Source organism: Neofelis nebulosa, chromosome 11, assembly GCF_028018385.1.
Source record: "Neofelis nebulosa isolate mNeoNeb1 chromosome 11, mNeoNeb1.pri, whole genome shotgun sequence".
Taxonomy (NCBI): domain Eukaryota; kingdom Metazoa; phylum Chordata; class Mammalia; order Carnivora; family Felidae; genus Neofelis; species Neofelis nebulosa.
This window is the reverse complement of record NC_080792.1, coordinates 47,830,642-47,852,376: the sequence shown is the minus strand read 5'-3', so window position 1 is coordinate 47,852,376 and position 21,735 is coordinate 47,830,642. Positions and strand designations below refer to the sequence as shown.

Here is a 21,735-nt window from a genome sequence, read left to right as displayed (position 1 = left end):
CTAAAAGTCTTTAAGTTTTTCTCTTTCACAAGTGTTTGGTTCATCTAGAATTTATACTTGTGTGTATGAAATAAGGACCCATTTCCTTTTTGCTTTGGAGGACCCACATTAAATGACTAACTCAGTACCATTTACCTAACAACCCATTCTTCCCCTCACTGATCTGCTAGGCTAGCTCTGCTGTATATACCAGGTTTCCTAGATCTGTGGGTCTTGGGACCTTCTAAATTTTTTTTTTTAATGTTTGTTTATTTTTGACAGAGAGAGACAGAGCATGAGCAGGAGAGGGGCAGAGAGAGAGAGAGGGAGACACAGAATCCGAAGCAGGCTCCAGGCTCTGAGCTGTCAGCACAGAGCCTGACATGGGGCTCGAACTCACAGACTGCAAGATCATGACCTGAGCCGAAGTCGGACACTCAATCGACTGAGCCACCCAGGCGCCCCAGGTCTTGCGACCTTCTAGTTCCATTCTCCAGGTCTGCCTCCATGAAACTTCTGCACTAAAGACTTATAATCAGTCTTCACGTTTGATAAAGAAAATGCTTTCCTTTCCCTCAACCTGGTTCTTGAGCAGTATCTTGGCTCTTCAAAGCCCTATGGGCTTAAATACATATTTCAGAATTCGTGTTTCAACTTCCAAGGAAAAGGGCATTGAGATTTTAATTAAAACTTCACTGAATCTTGCAGATCAATTTGGCAAAAATGTCTCTCTGACAATGTATTTGCCATCTCAATAAGTTTTAGGTCTTTCAGTAAGTTTAATATTACATTTTTTGCTAAGATTTATTCCTAGGTATGTAACTTTATAATAGGTACTCTCAGTATGCCCCCTTCCCCAGTTAAGCTAGTGTGTTGATGGTGCACAGAAATGTAAACAGTTGATTGTGTATGAAAGCAACCCTGCCAAACTTCTTTACCAACTTGAACAATTTGCTGGTAGATACTTATGGTTTTTTTTTTTTTTTAATTTTTTTAGTTTTTATTTTTGAGAGTGTGAGCAAGGGAGGGGTAGAGAGAGAGGGAGACACAGAATCTAAAGCAGGCTCCAGGCTCTGAGCTGTCAGCACAGAGCCCGACGTGGGGCTTGAACTCACGAGATCATGACCTGATCTTGCTTAACCAACTGAGCCACCTAGGCACCCTGTTTTTATTTCTAAATTTCATGGCTATGGTATATCTCTGACTATGGCCTCCAAATAATGCTGAATAGCAAAGATGACAGCAGGCATCCCTATATTATTCCTGATATTCTAAATACTGTCTTTACTATCTCATTAAGTAATTCGTTTCTTGTGAATTTTAACAAGATTAAAGTTCTCTCTTATATTTGTGATTTGCTAAGATATTTATTAATCAGGAATGACTGTGATTTTATTGAATGTTTTTTCTTTATTAGAATGATCGTATGTTTTTCTCCTTTTATCATTTAATGCTATTAATGAAGTAAATAACATTTACAAATAGAATGTACAGAACTGTAACATGGATCCTATGTTTCACATTCTAACTAATCTGTTCTACATTAAGTATCTTTTATACCATATCCAGTGATGTAATGAAATAAATATCAGCATCTTTATCAAATATAACAACTTGGGGCAAACCACTAACAAGTTAAAAGATCAGAGCTCTGAATAAATTTCATAAATTAGGTCCGAGAGAGCTGCTCCTGTGAAACACAGCCAAGATGTCAAGAAGCCCTATCAATATAAACCTGACTACAGCATGGTGTAGACTAACTGTCCACAAAGCAACTCAGTATATTTTCCGGAGAAAAAATAAAATGCCATTGAAATGGAGCATTTGTTTTGTATGCTCGCTAACTCTGCAATATTTATGGTTCTAGGTCATAAGTAAAACCCTAATTTTGTTGACATTTCTCTAGAACTAACCTGAAAGCCCAACAGCATGCACAGCACTGGAGCCTAGAGCCTGCTTTGGATTCTGTGTCTCCCTCTCCCTTTGCTGTTCCCCCCTGCTCACACTCTTTCTCAAAAATAAATAAACATTAAAAAAATTTTTTTAAATATTTTGTTGGCAATTATCACATGGGACAGATTAAACATCCATAGTATCTACACTTTTATTATCATAGAAATTAGTTTAGCACACCTTATTTTATAGTTGATTAATACGACATATGCCCTATACCTGGAAATTTTCAAACTGTGCCCCACAATGTCACCCTACGATGACTAGGTGGAAAAGGAAAACGAGTGGGTAGAGGTTGAGGGCAAAGCAAATCACAGTTTTTGAGGAAAAATGGAATGAACAGAGTTAAAGCAGGTCATTTGCACTGAGTGCTTCCCACGTAGCAAACACCCTCCAAGGCCCCTATGTATGTAATAAACAGGAACAGAAACATAGTTTGTAATGGTTTATAACACATACTACAGAAAATAGAGCTTAAATATTTTTGTTGGATAAGGACATGAAGTAGATGTGGTGTCTCCCACTGAAGCTAGAGACGGGGGAGAAGAGCGGAGAGGACCCCTCTGAGGGGAGACCCAACAATCTCCGAAAGTGGTTGAGATTTTAAGTTTCCACACTAAATATCTGTTATACAAGTGGTTCCATGGCTAAATAGTTGAAAACCCCTGTTCTAGTTTATCAGCAAATCAGTTAGGCCATGATTTAATACTTTCCATGTGAATTATTGTAAGGCTTATCTTTTGCCATTTAAAAATATTAATTTCCCACTTTAAAAAATTTTACAATCTATATTCTTCCCATGTCCTCCTTCCTAAATTTAAGTGTGTATATCCTAGAAGGTAAATGGTGGTATGGAGGGAAGAGGAAATATATAATATATGACAAGGTCAAATACTAATTTCACGTGACTTTTAAAAATAAAATAGAAGACTGCAGATAAACTCTAGGGTCACTTTGTGCTGATCCTCCAACAGCACCTACTTCTGCTTTTCTAAAAACATGGCCAAGGGATACAGGAGTACTGATGCATAGGGCACTTGTACCCCAATGTTTATAGCAGCACTCTCAACAATAGCCAAATTATGGAAAGAGCCTAAATGTCCATCAACTGATGAATGGATAAAGAAATTGTGGTTTATATACACAATGGAATACTATGTGGCAATGAGAAAGAATGAAATATGGCCTTTTGTAGCAACGTGGATGGAACTGGAGAGTGTTATGCTAAGTGAAATAAGTCAGGCAGAAAAAGACAGATACCATATGGTTTCACTCTTATGTGGATACTGAGAAACTTAACAGAAACCCATGGAGGAGGGGAAGGAAAAAAAAAAAGAAAAAAGAGGTTAGAGTGGGAGAGAGCCAAAGCATAAGAGACTCTTAAAAACTGAGAACAAACTGAGGGTTGATGGGGGGGGGGGGGGGGGGGTGACGGGTATTGAGGAGGGCACCTTTTGGGATGAGCACTGGGTGTTGTATGGAAACCAATTTGACAATAAACTTCATATATTGAAAAAAATAAAAAATAAAAAATAAAAACAACGCCAAAATTACTACTAATTCAAATTATTCTTCCTATTACCACAATAATTGCCCATTATAAACACAGATTACTTACAATGCAATTGAAGGCACAGGCAAGAGGGACTTGGTAACACTGAATACTACATTTACTTTCTTAATCTGAAATGAAACTTTTAAATTATTGGTGGCATAAGTTCTCTTTATTTGATTAGAGAGGAACTTCAAGACAAAAGGCTAAAAAACAAAACAAAAAACTCCTTACAATTACTTTTTAAAATAGAAACTGTTATGTTTTCCCTACATACCTGATTGCTGACAATTTCCTAAACTGTCCTCTTTTCTCCTAAATACTAAAGAATATTTTATTACACTTACAGGCTTAGTAAGTTGCAGCGCATTTATCAGTTTAACTTTTCCAGTGAGGTCACTACCTAGCTGCATTCCTTTGAAGTTTTTCTTAGTGACCTGCCCTGATTTCATTTTTGAACAATTTCACCTTAACTTTCTCACTTTACCATTCTGGGTTTGACTAATTAAGATATAACACACAATATATAAATACAGTATAATAAATTTCTGTCAAGTGCAAAATAACTACTGTTATGATTACAGCACACATACTAAAGGGCTACTGGCACTCTGAAAGGCAGCAGAGAAATGCCTCCAGCCCTAGGATATGAGAGTATTTAAGCACAAAGTGACCCTGGAATTTATCTGCAACCTTCTATTTTATTCTGATGGATATTTGAACAACTGTATCATCTATTCGTAAGAGTTCACCTGTGTTCTCACCAGACTGTCATAATGTATGTCTGGTAAGCCTGCCAAGTGTCCTGTTAGGTATTTCATGTCCTATACAGAACTTTTTTAGCCCCGGACTCCCAAAGGAGTTGACAGCAACTACTGAAGGCAATCAGGAAAGCAATGCTGGCCACATAATTTTCAATAGTAAATCGCATCAGTAAGTATGTTTAGAGGATACTCCCTAACCAAACAAAAGAAAATCCTGGTTTCAATTAGTTTATTACCTAAAATTCACTGGATGTTTTCAAATGGAGTATAAACTATTTTTGTTAGCCAGGGGCAAATACACATAAATCAGAAGGGATATGTACATTTTCCCCCCAGTAGAATAATTGAGACCAATCAGGACCAGAATCATGGCGCAGAAATGGAGTCAGAGTTATACAACTTGCAAATATTAAACAAACGAAACTATCTTGTAGAAATTAACCGTTAATAACTTCTTACCCACCCCCCCGTGTGCATTTCACAATGACACCAGGATACAGCCTTAATCCATAATTTGATAAAATATTTTATGAATACCGGCAGGCATATGTGCCACTGTGTCTGCACACTTGTGCCGAAACCTGAGAGCTCCAGTGCCTGCTGCCTCTCGTTACTCTGGGGCAATCTCTAGGAAGAAATCATCAAGGGAATAAAAAGATACTAATGTTATTAGACAGTGTAAAATGGATATGTTCAACAAACCCTGGGTCTTAATAAAGGGCTTTGTTTAAATGTAACTGAGTTGTATCAACAGGCAGGCAATATTACCATCCACTCTCACTAAAACCAACAAGAAGATCAAATGGCGAGAAACTAAAATAGCACGGGGAGGCAGAGTCATCAAAGATGTATGAGGAAAAAGGAGCCCGGCATCAATTGCGACAGACAATTCTGAAGAGCCTATCTGAATTTTCAACTCAAGGATTTATGTTCCCCGAAACCATGGTTGCCAAAACCACGTTTTATGCTTTGTTCCTACAATTACAGATGATGTTCTTCTCTCAAATGAGCAAAAGTACTTAAGCTAAATCCTTTCTCTGAGGTGATAACCGCAATATAAATGTCCAACACAGACAGGGAAAAACAAAGAGAAGGTATGCTTTTCTTTATGAACCTGTAAGTATTTTATAAGAAAAAGCCAGCAATAGTGACCGTTAAACTGTCCTACCTGTGTTTTTTGATGCCATTGGAGAGAGCATCTCCACCACCACAATCGTTTCCCTCTGACATTCTGTGTTTTCTACTGCCCAGGTGCTCTCCTTCCTCTTCAGAGGAGCGTGCCGTCACTGCCTCCAGTCTGCTCAGGGACCGCTCGGACTCGGACTCTGTGGCAGAGCAGGTTCGCAGTCAATGAACTGAACTTGGGTGCGAGGTGGCAGTAACAATGGATATCTCCCTTAATGCATTAGGCTTTGAAACTTAAGCAGCCTACTTTGTCCTTCAACAATCCATCCATTAACCACCTCCTCAGGGATTTCAGGGAACCTGCACCCAATAAGGCTAAAGTGGATTTATGAAACAGATACAGGCTACTATAAACTTACAATTAAACAGATTTTAGACATTACAAGAGATTTCCAAAGATTATCCAATTCTTTAAGAAATCATATTCAGGAAGGAGTTCCCCCTCCCCCAAAATTTCTATCTTCCCTCTCAAAGCATCTAAAGGGTAACCTACCAAAAAAAAAAAAAAAATTCAGTTTTTAGAATTCACGTATAAGGAAAAAGTTATAGTGGTGTACTCAGGGGGAAGTTTAAATTGCCTTTGATACTGTAGACACAGAAGAAAAGGTAATCTTAAAATACCTCAAAAAATACTTCTTTTGGTATGATATTATTTTAATCCTCAAGAGCTAAAGCTGAAAGTATCCATATACAATCCAATTATCAGGCAGGCATTTTTAGGATAGAAATACCATGTTCCTAATTGGCTATGTATTCAGGGTAGAGCCATCTGCCTGTTTGAGAATACGAAGACAACTTATTTTTATACAACACATTATAGTTTTCAGGCATGATCACATTATTCATCTCCTTTTAGCATTTCCAGGGTGCCTTGGTGACAGTAAAGCAGGACTACAGGGTTATTAACATGTGTGCTGATGGTCTCATGGCTTTTGAGTTAGGTGAACCAGCATTTGAACTTAAGTCCTCCGATTCATTTATTGCTCTATATACTTCAGCTGAAAGTAGCAATCTACAAAAAACTTTAAATTGTGCCCGTGTTTCTACTGAAATATAAATTCAAGATAACTTTCTAAATTCCCTTCCTAAGCAGATGACTATACACTCAATTGTCCTCAGCTCTAGGGCAGAACTCTTACACACATTCAAGCAAACTTCCTTAAACTTCCTTAAATTTACTGACCATCTGCTTAGTTTGTATTACAGCTAAACTGTTCAGGAAATCAAATTTTTTAGCACTTTCTTTTCCCTCTGCTGCATTCTATAACTTAGCCAACATCAAGGAACCTTATTTTTATCACATTCGGTTGATTTTAGATCTTCTTTGACTTACAATGGGGTTACGTCCCAATAAACTCATCAAGTTCAAAATATTAGGTCAGGGCACCTGGGTGGTTCAGTCAGTTAGGGGTCCAACTTTGGGTCAGGTCATGATCTCACAATTGAAGGAGTTCGAGCCCCATGTCGGGTTCTGTGCTGACAGCTCTGAGCCTGGAGACTACTTCAGATTCTCTATCTCTCCCGTCTCTCCAACCTGCACTGCTTGTGCACGTGCTGTCTCTCTCTCAAAATAAATAAATAAATGTTAAAATAATTAATTAATTTATGGGGCACCTGGGTGGCTCAGTTGGTTGAGTGTCTGACTCTTGATTTCAGCTCAGGTCATGATCGCAGGATCCTGGGATCGAGCCCTGCATTGGGCTTCACTGAGCATGGAGCCTGCTTAAGATCCTCTCTTTCTCTCTCTCCCCCTCTGCCCCTCTCCCACCGTGTGCTCTCTAAAATAAATAAATAAAATATTAAGTTAAAAACGCATGTAATACACCTAACCTCCTCAACATCACAGCTTAGCCTAGCCTACCTTAAATATGCTCTGTCACTTACATTATTTGGGCAAAATCATCTGACACAAAGCCTATTTTATAATAAAGTGTTGAACATCTCATATAATCTATTGAATGTTATACTGAAAAACAAAATGGTTGTCTGGATGCAGAATGCTTGTCTTACTGGCCTACCGGGAGCCAAGGCTTACTGCCGCTGCCCAGCACTAGTCCCAAAAATGATCCAAATTCAAACCCTGAAGTATGGTTTCTACTGAATGCATATCACTTTCACACCATCATAAAGCTGGAAAATCGTAAGTTGGAACCATTACAAGTCAGGAAACACCATAGTAACAAATGTTGGACAAGTACAATTGCAGGTTGGACAACACATCTTGAACTCTGAACCCTGGCCCCTCTGAATGGTGTTAAGTTACTTGGAGAATGTCTTTCAATGTCAGCAATTTTTATTTTCTGTAAATATAATTTTACTGGAATTTCTGAAAATATACTTTGTTCAAGTCATAGACGTTATAACAAAGAAACAGATATTTTAATAATAAATTCAAAGAGACATATTTTTCACTGTCAATTTTGTCAGGCAGTAACACAACCTTGTATTCAAAAAAATTAAACACAACCTGAATAGCCAGTAACAAAGAAAGGACAGCCGCCATCAGATGAAATTAGTTGTTAAAATCACATTTACACATACAACTTAATAAAACAGAAAAATGCTTTTAACAAAATACAAAAGGCAAAAATAATCAAGGTATCGTTCTGCAACTCTAAAATATAGAGCAAAAAAATAACTTTACTCCTTCCTAAGGAGAGGCCAGTCTGGTTCAGATGTACATACAGACCAGAGCAGTAAAATAACAGAAGTCTGTCTAGGGCACAGTGAGGTAAGGGAATCAATTTTCTCGGCTAGGTTGATGGGTATCAGGAAAGACGACGTAGGAGACGTGGTGCCTCAGGTAAATCTTTAAAAAAAGAAAACGACACTCAGGTAGAGGTAAGAGTGTTGGTGAGAGGAAGTTGCCTGAGCAAATCCTGAATCAGAGATGATGACAGTGGTGTTAGGTGGTGAAATAGGAGTGGTTTTTTCACACCTACATTTTCAAATTTGTTTCATATGAAAAAAATTAAGATTTTGAAGAGTCAGACAAAATAGTTTTATCTGAATTGGTTAGTATTATTTAAGATGCATTAGTACTTTATAATTTAGATGTCATGAAAACCAAAAAGCACTGAAGCAAAAAACCTCAGGCAGTTATTAAATGGCACTATGAACAGCACAATGTATTTGCTGTTTAAGGGCTACAAATCATACGACAGGGACTTGTCCACCTAAAAAGAAAATTCCTAACAAAAAGCAGACATGTGCAGTAAACACCAAAGAGGTAACGCAGTTAAGAGCTCCTATGAGGCAAAGAAACTTTTTCTAAAACAAGACTTCAACTTGGTGAATATAAGCTGAAGACCTACTCCCTTCATCCATACTACGGGGCCACCGGGGTTACCTCCCAGGGATACACCACCAAATGACAGAGAGTACAGACCCTTGTCCTCTGTGACAAGAGGTACAACCTGATGCCCTTTGCCCCCTCCCAGCCTGCCTTTCTACTCCTTTCTCCTGGTTCTTCTACCTCTCCCCTCCCTCAGCCCTTCTTCCCAACCTCCCTCCCTAATACAACCAGGCTATCCCCACCTTTCCCCTGGAGGGCTCTGACAAAGGTCACCAATTACCTCAATATTGTTTAGTCCAATGGTCATTTTTCAATTCTTACAGAATTACTGGCTCATTCATGGTATATGACACTGGTTAATTCATTCCCCCTCTCCCCTTATCAAGTGTAGGCAGCGTGGAGTCAAAGAACAGTATGATCTGGTCCCTGCCCAGGGTCTAGGAGAGGTGGACTATTTTGTGAACATCTGAATTTGGTAAAGTTTTCTAGGTACCATAACAGAAGTCTGAATGGGAACAGCAGACCAAAAGGACAGGGTGTCTAGAAAGGACTGTGACTGATGATGGAGCTCAAAGTTGACAAAAGTAAGGGTGGGGGTGGGGGGAGAGTTATGAGAGGACTTTACCAAGGAGAGGGAAGAGCAGGACCCAATACAGACAGGAATGAGGTATTCAGTAGGATGGGAGTGCAAGGCACCAGGAAGGTGTGGCAGTAGGGAGTGACCGCAGGCACTGAGAAGGTGAATCTCGAGTCCCCAGGGCAGCTGACCAATTTAAGATAAAGAAAAAGCAAGGCAGGCAGGAGGGCAAGGAGGATGTAAAATGAAGAAGGAAATGAGGCAGCGTCCCCATGCATGCCATGAGGGTCTGTACACTTGGCCAGGGGTTGATCACAAACTTCTCTCTGAGCATTTTAGCTTCAAAGGGAGAGAAGGAAACATGATCAACAACATGATTTACAGTGCCCCTGTGGTAAAAACTAACTAGCTGCTTAATTAAGAACAAAAGCTCATTACTTCTAATACTATGAACAGAGACATGTCTAATATACATAGTATGAAATAATTACCTAATTGGCAAAAGGGAGTCTTTTTTTTTTTTTTTTAAGTTTATTTACTTTTTTTTGAGAGAGAGCGAGCGCATGTGTATGCATGTGAGCGGCGGAAGGGCAGAGAGAGGGAGAGAGAATCCCAAGCAGGCTCTGTGCTGACGGCCCAGGAGCCTGACGAGGGGGCTCACTTCCAGGAACCATGAGATCATGACCTGAGCCAAAACCAAGAGTCAGACAAGCAAATGACTGAGCCACCCAGGTGCCTCTAAATAGGGAGTTATTCTTAATAGACTGCATTCATAGCATTAGTCACACCAATCTGTCTCTAGGATAGCATCATTTCATATGTAGACCCATAGTTATAGATATATTTAAATTCAAACATGTTGGGGCACTTGGGTGGCTCAATCAGTTAGGTATCCTACTCTTGGTTTCAGCTCAAGTCGTGATCTCACAATTCATGAGTTTGAGCCCCACATAGGACTCTGAGCTGACAGTGCAGAGCCTGCTTGGGATTTCTCTCTCCCTCTCTCTGCCCCTCTCCAGCTTGCTCTCTCTCTCAAAAAATAAACAAACATTAAAAAAACAAAAATTCAAACATGTTTAGCTAAATACCTAAAAACACCAAACCCACTGTGGAGGTTTACTGATCAAGGTAAAGCCTGCCCATAGAAGTAATTTTCAAATCTCCCAGTAGTAATATGTCAGTGGTAGATCTTAGCACTTCTGAGATCTTAAATCTCAATCTTAAAACTTCAGGTTTTCAATTTTGCCCATACATATAAATATCAAATAAACCAGACCTTATCTGTCATCCAATGTTAATGGGCAACATAGTAATGTCTTAATGGAAAGCATAAAGCACTTGGAGACAGTGCTTAATGCTTGCACTGTGGTGGTTACAGAGCTATCTTATAATAGCATAAGGCAATGATCCTCATGCTTTAAAAAAAAAAAATACACAGGGGCGCCTGGGTGGCTCAGTCAGTTGAGCGACCGACTTTGGCTCAGGTCATGATCTCACGGTTTGTGAGCTCGAGCCTCGCATCAGGCTCTGTGCTGACAGCTCAGAGCCTGGAGCCTGCTTCAGATTCTGTGTCTCCCTCTCTCTCTGCCCCTCCCCCTCTCATGCTCTGTCTCTTTGTCTCAAAAATAAACATTTAAAAAAAACAACAACACACACACACACACACAAGGAGGGAGATAGGGAGTTAGTCTTTCATGGGTAGAGTTGGGAGTTTCAGTTTCGGTTTGGAAGGATGAATTCGGGCGGGGGAGGGTGGGTAATGGTTGTGCAACAGTGTGACTGCTCCACGTGCTCAAGACCACCGAACTGTGTACTGAAAAACGGTAAAAATGGCAAATTTTATATTACACATACTTTACTACAACAAAAATAAAACAAAGCCCAAACAAATAAGCACACAAAACCTGTTAAGCCAAAGATCTTTCATGATGGATGCATGAACTATATTCTGGTCCTGCTCTCTCACTTCAATGCCACTGGAAAACAAAAACAACGCAGAAGCTAAACTGGTTGATTTTTCTACAGACATATTTCCAAATGAAGCAAAGGACATTTATTTTAACAACATACACAAACTAGATTCTAGACAAAGTTAGCCTTTCACCATCTTTCTAATTTCCCACTGTGTTTTTCCCCTACAAACACAAGTGTTTCTGTATTGTAAGTAAAGCCACCCTAAATTTTCAGGATACTTCATCAACCTCTGAAAATCAGAGTAAGGGAATTTGTGAAATAGCCTTATGTTATTTACTGAACTTCTGATGGGTAACTAGGAAAATCCGTATCATCGAATAATGAGAAAAGGAATATTTGTGCCTTTGTTTATTCCCACCTAGTTACAAAAGGACTCTGGTGGCTTGAGAACTACATTTTATTGAGAAACTATGAGAATAACACTTTGAAAAAAAGACTATTTTACAAGATAAATTCTTTAGCCTACAGATAAGCACTTAAAGTAGAAACTCTGCCTGATTATTTTCTCAATGAAAACAGCATATTAATAGAATGTTTTAATGTGACAAATCTCCACAGGCCTAGATCTTTAAAGCCCTGTTCACATTAGGACACAATCTCCTTTCACTTCACAATCCTAATCTCTCTCTCTCTCATCCAAATAGCATGGCAGCCAATGGCTGTGACTGGTTTAACGTGACTTTACAACATTTCTATCAAGTTTCATACTTTAAGTATGTACAGTTCTTTGTATGCCAGTCATACCTTAATAAAGTAGTCTTCAAAAATTCAGAATTAAGAGGATCGTTAATTCCACCCTACTTTTTGAATTTTACCCCTATTAAAAGGCTAAAAGAAGAGGTCATAAAGTTAACAATGTAAACATGCCAACAATTCTTAACGCTATCCTGATCAACTTATTTTTATATGACCTTTGAAAACAAGCTTGTGAACAAATAGTACAAAGGAGCAAAATGTGGAAGAACTGTGGAGAAGGTCCAAGTAACCTTTCCCCTGTTACTTAAGGTAACAGGAAATGATCAGGAGATACACACACTCAATTTAATACTTTTATTGTTGGTTTCCCGCATACTAGGCATATTCTAAAAATGTCCAAAGTAACCCAAGGTAACCCAAGCTCAAAATATTAGTGCCAAATTTTAATTTTGCCTTAAGGTGCTGTTGTGTAAACTTAAAAATTACCCAGTAAATATAAAGAACATAAGCAAAATAAATAAAAACCTACCACATTGAAAATACATTGTAAAGTGAAAGTCAGAATGAGTCCAGAAGGGTCTGCCAAGAGGCTACTATAATAATTTACTAAGGAAGTGACAAAAGCTTGAAACAGAACCCTGGGAGCAAGCATCAAGAGTGAGAGACATTCTAGACAGACATATCTTCACTGAATGATGTCCAAGGTCAAAATCAGCCAAATGGTATAGTGTTGCTTAAGACAGAGTTTCTTAAAAGTACTGGCTTGTCCCCAAGCAACTAAATCTACTCCTGTTTTCCACAACTTGCAAAATCTGCGCATGTAATTGAAGACGAAGAATTCCACACTGTGTGGACTACTGGGAATCTTATGTGTATCTATTCTGGACGATTAAATCCACAGCTTCCTAGATTGCTGACATCCTTAAAATTTTTTTCAGGAAGGTCACATATACATTCACTCTGCAGAACTAAAACCAGTTACAGAATAATCCACAGTTATTTAAAAAAACCACTTTTCGGGGCGCCTGGGTGGCGCAGTCGGTTAAGCGTCCGACTTCAGCCAGGTCACGATCTCGCGGTCCGTGAGTTTGAGCCCCGCGTCAGGCTCTGGGCTGATGGCTCAGAGCCTGGAGCCTGTTTCCGATTCTGTGTCTCCCTCTCTCTCTGCCCCTCCCCCGTTCATGCTCTGTCTCTCTCTGTCCCAAAAATAAATAAAAAACGTTGAAAAAAAAAATTAAAAAATAAATAAATAAATAATAAAAAAACCACTTTTCTTGTGACTTCAACTTAATAAATCAACATTTCCCAAGTATCTACCACACACCAGGTAAAGAGCTAGTTGCTGAAACAGTGTAGGAAGATTAAAGAGACAAGGCTGGTGCTCTCCAAGTATTCAAAGTCCAATGTATAAGACACATAAGTACACATAGGTAAACATAAGACATGTAAGTAAACTTAACGTTTATACAAAGCATTTGTGGGGACAGTTGAAGAAGTCATTCATGAGGGACCCAGAGTACATTTCCAAGCAGAGATGACATTTGAGCTGCAATGATGAAAACTAGTTTAAGGCAGAAAAAGAGTATGAGGGGTATGAGGGGAACAGCAAAGAGCCCCAAAGCCTGAAAGAACAAATGTGTGCCCAGAATATCTAGTACAGCTAGAGACAAGGGTGGCTGGAGGAAAAAGATGTGGTCAGCAGAGCTGAAGCTTTAAAGTGAAATAGATCAGAGTTTGGACTCAACTGTAGTAATGGGGATGTTTTCCCAGGGAGTGATGAGGTCAGTTTTAGACTTTACAGACATCTCTGATCTATCAGTGTCCTATGGCCACTGTAACAATTACCACAAACATGGTGGCTTAAAACAACAAAAATTTAGTCCTTTATAATTTTGGAGGCCAGAAATCAAAAATCACCTTCTCTGGACCAAAGGCACAGCGTTGGCAGGACCACCGTCCCTCCGGGGGCACTAAAAGGAAAATACATTCCTAATGTTTTCCAGGTCTGGAGGCTGCCTGCACTCCCCGGCCTGTGGCCACATCACTTGGCCTTCGGATCACCTCAGCCTCTGTCTCCTCTCTCTCCATAATCCTTAATCACATCTGTCAAGATCTTTTTTCCCATACATACATACATACATACATACATACATACATACATACATACAGTTACAGGTTCCCAGGATTGGAAGGCAAACCTATCCGTCGGGGACTGATTTTCAGACTCTCACATCTGACAATATGCCAGGTGAAAAATGGCTGGCAGAGACAAAGACCAGAAGCAGTAAAACTGGTTAGAAAAGCACCCTCCACGTCTCTGGGGTCAAAGGAAGGGGAGGTGAACTAAGGCCCCCTCAGCGTGTACTGGGGGAAGTGTGAGGGAAGGGGTAAAGGTGGCTTCCACATGTGTAGTTTTCCCAGTGGGAAGATGTTGATGCTGTTAACCAAGACAAGGAATGTAGAAGGGGGCCGAATATGGTGCCAAAATAGATGGGATCCCTAAATATATCATTATCTTCCACATCAACTAGTGTTCAAGCTCAGTCATTTTTGTCTTAAAAATGTATCCCAAAATTTCATTTGCTCCAATATGTGAACTCCTAATGGGTGCCAGAATCTATGCTAGTTGCCAGGGTTGCAGAATTTCTCATGGAATGAATGTACTATCCGGTTGACGGGCAGGGCTGACAGAAACCAATAATTGTACAGAATTTCAACTCTGGGAAAACGGTGCACAGAACATGCAAGTGGAGATCTGATCAAGTCAAGAAAGTCAACCAGGCTTCCTCGAGGAAGCCTCTGACCCTTCAGCAACGGTCAGAAGGACATGCGTTCACTAAAGCAACACAAAGAGAGAACTGCAACTTTCCATTCTCAATGACTGCTTTCATTCAAACTCTTGTCATCCCTCGTCTAGGACACGAGGACCCTGAATCAATCTTTACTCCTACAGCACACTCTACCAGAGTACGAACTCCTGAGTAGAGATCAGGTCTCATTTTCTTCAAAGTCCTGTCTCAGTATAATGGAATTACAAGAATTCCACAATGTTTACCTTAAAAAATACATGAATCTTGATAAAACAGTAATATGATGTCACTCTAATAATTATGTCTGTTGGCTCCCCATCACCAATATGCTAAAATTCAAATTCTTCGGCACAATCTTATCACAAGACTCATTACCAGCTGGTCCTAAATTACTTTCTTGGCTTCATCTTGTCACCTCTCCCCAGCACCCTCAACATTCACCCTTGCCTCAGCCACACATTTCATGACATTTTTGAAAACTATTTTTCTTTACCTCCGAATGTGTTGTCCCCTCCCACAAAGCATTTTCTACCCCTGCCATATCTGTCTGGAGAACCTTTCCTGACTCTTCAAAACATTACTCAATTGTGGTGCTTTGTCCAAGTTTCTCAAGTGGTCAGCAGCCTCTCCTCTGAATTTCTGTAACCTTCGTGACATACCACTGGGTAGTACTCATTCATTAACTCGTTGAACAAATATTTATTGAGCACCTCTTTCTTTGTCTAGCACTGTTCCAGGGGCTGGGAATACATGAATGAACCGAACAAAATCCTGCCCTCATGGAGGAGGCTACATTCTAGTTGTGGGAGATCACCAAATGAATATTATGTGAAAGGTGGCTTTTTTTTTTTTTTAAAGGGCAAAAAAGGGGAGGGAATAAAAATTGATATAGTGAAAGTCTTTCTGAACAAAAGAAAGTCTTTCTGAGTGAGGGAGCAAGCACTGTAGATATCTGGGAGAAGAGAGTTCCCGGCAGAGGAAATAATGAAAAGCAAAGGCCTAAGGGAGAACATGCTTGGCAAGTTCAAGAACTAGCACTGAGGTCAGGGTGACAGAAGTGAGGAGGAGAGAGGCAGACTTCAGAACGGTGGCAGAGGGCCAGATCGTGTAGGACTCTGGCTTTTATTCCAGCAAAGAAGCAAAGCCATTGGAGGGTTTTGTGCAGAGAACTGATGTGAAGGGATTCATGTTTCAGAATGATCACTGTGAACGTTGTGATTAGCACAATGCTGGAGAGAAGGGTGAAAGCAGGGAGAATAGTGAGAAAACTGCTGTGACAATCCAGGTGAGAGGTGGTGGGGGCGTGGGTCTCAGTGGTAAGAGTGCCGATATGACAAGTGGCCAGAGTCTGATATATTTTGAAGGTACATGTAACGGGATTTGTTGAGGGACTGAATATGGATGTGACACACAAAAACGAGACTGTCTGACAGATAGTTTGAAGGTTCCCAGCCTTGGCCAAAGCACCTGGAAAGACAGATCTTCCACCTACCAAAACACAGAAGACTGCAGAAGGACCCGGCTTTGAACAGAAAGCAAGAGTTCTCTTCGGGACGTTGTAATATATGTAGGAGATATCGTTAGACATTTAAGTGAATATGTCAAGTGGATAGTTAGACAATGAGTCTGAAATCCGGGGGGAAGCCAGAGGCTGGAGACACAAAATAATGGAGTTATCAGAATACAGATAATATTTAGCGGCATGAGACTAGATGAGGCCATGTAAGGCAACAGGGATCAAGCTTTAATGTCTGTATGCATCACCTACAGATTTGGAAAAAACCCCGCAGATTCTTATTCACTAGGTCTGAGCTGAGACCTTAGGTTGTGAATTTCCAACAAGCTCCCAGGGGATACTGATCCTAATCCTCAGACCACACTTTGAGTACAAAGGACCTAGAGACAAGTATGGACAGAAAAGAGGTTCCCTGCCTACCCCCAGAGACACTCTAATATCAGAAGCTAGAAGAATGCCAAAGGACTGGCACAGGAAACTGAAATAAAATCAAATGAGAGTGATGTTCTGCAAGCCAAGTAAAGAAAATGTTCTATGAAGGAGGGTGTAATCAACAACTTTCAGTGCCAGTGAGAGGTCAAGAAAGAGGAGAACTGAGAAAGAACCACTCAACCAGGCAACTGAGTGTAGTTCAATGGTGACCTGATCAAGAGCACTGAGTGCAACGGGGAGAATAAACCTATAAACAGAGGGTGTTCAAGACAACATGGTAAGGAAGGAGAGTAATGTGGGATCAGAGGTACTTTATAAGATTTAGCATTTTAAAGGTAAGACAGGTGATGGGAACAAGGAACAAGCGATTACCTGGGAGAGGGGAGGAACCGCATAGATGTCCTCCTGTAGGTCAGAGGGGGTGGGGCCCCAGGCACAAACAGGGAGGTTGCAGCCTCAACAATGCAAAGCAGAGAAGGCACAACATGTACACTTACGTACACATCCAAGGATGTGGCAGCTTTGATACTGGAAACACGAGGAGTGTGTCAGTGACATAAACAATGTCCCCAGCTGGCACAGGATGGAGGAGGAGGTATGACAAGTTTTAGGTGAGATACGCATGAAAGCACGTGAAAGCAACGGACCACAGAAATGGAGTAGGACCGCTGGGCAGCAAAAGGGACCAACCACAAGTCAGCGGCTGTGAACTTAAAGCCAGACCCACTGCTGTGGCCCTGGATGTGTCTCCAGTCTCACCTAGTCCCTTGAGGACTGGGGTTGAAGCGGGAGAGGGATGGTCTGGCATTCTGCCAGCTGGGTACAGCGCAGGGAAAGAAAGGCAGGGGACTGATCACATGATGCCCCACGCAATCTAGGCCTCACATATGGAAAGCACATGTGGAGTGAGGGATGTTGTAAAGATGGAGATGATGTGATGTAGTCAAAACAATGCTGGAATCAAGGCTTTTGAGAGAGTGGGTCGAATGATGGGAGACAGCCATCAGACGTGTACATGATCTCACGGTTTCTGAGTCTGAGCCCCAGGTCCTGCTTAGGATTCTCCCTCCCCTACCCCTGCTCACGCACATACTCTCTCTCTCTCTCTCAAAACAAAAATGAACTTAAACAGCAACAACAACAACAAACAAAACTGTGAGACACACAAAATGTATTTAGATAATGGCATCAACATGGTTCCTGAGAAAGGCAAACTCTAAGCTCCGATCTCTAGAATGAGAATGAGCAGCTGCGGTGGACTGGTGGGCCGGATCCCTTCTACACTACACTCAAACTGTCTTTCAGGTATTCATCTCTTTCCTTAGCCTGACCGCAAACCCCCCAGACTGGGGGACTGGATCTTACCTAGCTTGGTATTGCTGTGTCTAACAAAGCACCTGGCACTCAACAGTCACATCTGGTTCATGAAATCCTCCCAATGCTGAGGACAGTACTAAATGCACGTGGTTTACGGTATTTAACGGAGCCAATAATTTAGTAAATTTAATAAAAAAACATTTTAGGAAATGAAGATGAACCCAGAAGGTCAACCCAAAACCTTAAGGATAGATTACATTCAGCAGTGTTTACCTGCAACACATATACAAGATAAGTGAGATGTTGGATAATTTTTTAATGCTACAAACTGAAAATGGGATTGAGAGCTCCTGCGACTAATCAGATTTTCTCCAGAATGTTTTACCACATTACATATGGAAGGTGCTAAGTAACAGCCATGCTCTGTGGCACTCATTTTGCTGTCTCTCATGTCAACTAATTAATGTTTTGTACGGGGCAGTAGACAAAACACAAAAGTTAGTACAAGATTTCTGCAGTTAAGGGAAATGTAGTGTTGCTATAAGGAAGGCATACACCAAAAGTTGTATCACAAGAAAAAGGACAAGAACAAGGCAGTATACCTCATTCTCAAAAAAAAAAAAAAAAAAAAAAAAAAAAAAAAAAAAAAAAAAGCAGAGGGGGGAACAAGAGACAAATAAGTGCTAGGAATACAGTGGTGGTTGACAGGGCCAAATACTAGGCAGGTGCAGACTACAGTTAAAGGACACACAGAAAAGGGCCAGATGAGAAATGAATAGTTATTTCAAAAATAAACTGGAGAAGGAGGGGCGCCCGGATGGCTCAGTTGGTTAAGCATCCGACTTCGACCCAGGTCATGATCTTACAGTTTGTGGGTTAGAGCCCCGCATGGGGCTCTGTGCTGACAACTCAGAGCTTGGAGCCTGCTTCAGATTCTGTGTCTCTCTCTCTGCCCCTCCACCTCTCGCACTTTGTCTCTCTCAAAAATAAGTAAATAAACATTTAAAAATAAAGTAAACTGTAGAAGGAAAGAACACCGGACCTGGGAACATAAAGCAACAGTGTACACAGAACTACCTTCTTCTCAATAACACTGACCACCTTGGTCAGATCCTGTGTCTTCTATACATAAAATGTCAATGCAGATGGGATCACTTGCTCTCCACTATTACCTGTACTACTTACTGGATTAAACTTTATTTGACATAGGTCCTAACTGTTCCTGTGTTCCTCTCCTCCCAACAAAACCAAAATTGTTATATTACCACTTTCCATTTTGAAAGTTTTGACTTAAAAACACATAAGCGCCCACCCTTGCAACTGCTGAGAAATGCTAAAACTGGGTTCAATTTCATGACATAATTATCTATTGGTTTTGCCAGTCTACACTATTGGACTGTATGCATTATTCATGCACATTTCGACCAAAATAGCATTAAGAGGAAAACCTAGCAAGAAAGTCTTTCTTGAGCAACTGATCTCAACATGTTTTCTAAAAAAGGAAAATGAACAGACAGTAAGAAAAGCAATATATTTTGAAGTTATAATACCCAAAAGGCAGGAATTTCGGTGAAACTTCTCAGACCAGTTCTAAAGAATAGCAGCCACAAATGTTTCAAGAGTAATTCCTTAGCATATTACAGATTGACAAAGTCAGGCACCCCGAACTGTCTCCCTTTCTTAGCAAATTTTTCATCCCCCCCTACCCCCCACTGCCATGAGCAGGTCTCATAGCTGCAACCAGAGTGTAAATTCCTCAAGAACAAATTGTATCTTTTACCACCACCTCACCCAGGCTCACTCCCGGGGATGGTCTGCCATCCCTCCTCTGCTACACAGAACCCAAAGTGGAACATGCAGCAGGCATTACTGATCCTCTTGTGCTTGTATTGAATACCAATATATTTTTAGGGAGGACAGAAATATCAGTGGCATTTGTTCAAAACTTGTACTCAACATTTAGAACGGAACTCAGGGATTTAAGTAGACAGGGCAACCATGATCATACAGAGACCAGCACAGTACAATGAAAGGGGCTATAAAGGAGTGTCAACAAGGGAGCACAAAAGAAGAGAGGATTAATTCTGCCAGGGGGAGTCAGGAAAGACTACTGGGCGGGGAAGTACTTGAGAGGTATTTGAGAGCTCTGGTAGGAGAACAGGGTAGCAATAAAGTAAAAGTGAAACAGAAAGGGTAGGAATATGAAAGAGGAACCACTCTCTTCTTCCTTAAAGTGGTTCTTTCTATGTATTTCTGTACTTTATTTGCTCACAGAATGGACTATGTTCTACAGAATCAGCTATCTGTTAGTTTCTTCTTCCATTTTTTTGCTTCAGTATGCACGAACGTTTAGCCGTATGCCAGGAGGTGGTCACTGACAGTAAGAGCAGCAATCTCACTCAATATAAACATTTCTTTTCTTAAACACACACACACACACACACACACGAAGATGTAGCTCCTTTCAGATCACATTACATAACAGAATTCAAATTGTGAAAAAGAAATCTGTTTGCTCTATGGAATTTTATGAAACCTTTAGTCACTGAGAATACTGAAAAAACAAGTTTTATATGATCAAGAGATCCCATGGGGCTGGAAAAATTAGGCTATACTGTATGCTTGCATCAAGGTTTATCTCACCCACTGTACTAGATTTTCACTGATCCAGCTTATTGGCAAAAACCTAAAGGGACATAAGGGAAAAGTAGCAAAGGGAAAACAGGAAGTCACATGGATTTCATGTCTAAACAAATAAAATTATCCTATTATTTTAAAGGAAGTAACACAAGTTGTAAGCAAGCAACTTTTAAAAAGATTAAACATTTAGTCAAAGTAATTTACAAATATTTTAAGAGAAGAATTTTTAAAAATCTTTTCACATCTTTTAAATATTAGCTTGATTTAATCTTTTACTGTGAGACCCCTATTAAAAAAAGCTTGTGTTTTTTTTTTAAAGTTTTTTCTTTTAATATTATTTTTGAGAGACAGAGCACAAGCGTTTGAGCAGGGGAGGGGAAGAGAGAGGGGGAGACACAGAATCTGAAGCAGGCTCCAGGCTCTTCAGCTTAGCTCACGATCTCACAGCTGTGAGATCCAGCCCCAGGTTGGGCTCCACACTGGGTGTGAGGCCTGCTTAAGTATCTCTCCCTCTCTGCCACTCCCTACTCACGCTCAGACTCTCTCTCAAAAACACAGAAAACAAAAATAAATATATAAAAATAATCTTTAAGTGTAATACAGGTTTGCATACTTTCTCTTGGTCTTATTTCATGCCACATCCAATAGCCTGCTGCCACTAGTATGTTTGAGGGCTGGACAAAGTCCGAAAGGCTAGTGAGGGGAAGGGAACAAGAAGACAAGCCTGACTTGACAACACAGGCAGGATCTGGATCATGTCAAGAGCCTTGAAGGCCGGTTAAGGAGTCTGATTTTTATTCTTGGTGCAATGAGAAGCCACCACAGGATTCCAGGCAGGGGAATGCAATGACGTGATGTCTACAAAGTGTCACCGTGGGTGTGTGCACAGAGTGAACTCCAGGAAAGCAAGGCTGGAAGCATGGTAGGTAAGAGGCTAGACAAAATTGGGCATAGCACAGGTGATGATAACGAGAGCTCAGAGTGCCAGACACTGTTTTAAGTATTTATCATGATAATCTTATAACCCATCTGCAGATAAAGAAAT

The 21,735-nt window shown here is 40.4% G+C and overlaps 1 protein-coding gene across 7 annotated transcripts in view; it reads right to left on the bottom strand.

The window, feature by feature from the left end:
- The window catches only part of OSBPL1A (oxysterol binding protein like 1A), a 269,191-nt gene that overhangs the window by 77,656 nt on the left and 169,800 nt on the right, over positions 1-21,735 (bottom strand). For 6 of the 7 annotated variants that reach the window (XM_058692476.1, XM_058692475.1, XM_058692477.1 and 3 more), the window contains one exon: positions 5,417-5,573. The exons of the other annotated variant lie outside the window; for it this stretch is intronic. In XM_058692476.1, the coding sequence (XP_058548459.1) occupies positions 5,417-5,573 (157 nt within the window). The remainder of the gene's footprint in view (positions 1-5,416; positions 5,574-21,735) is intronic. 7 annotated transcript variants of the gene reach the window in all.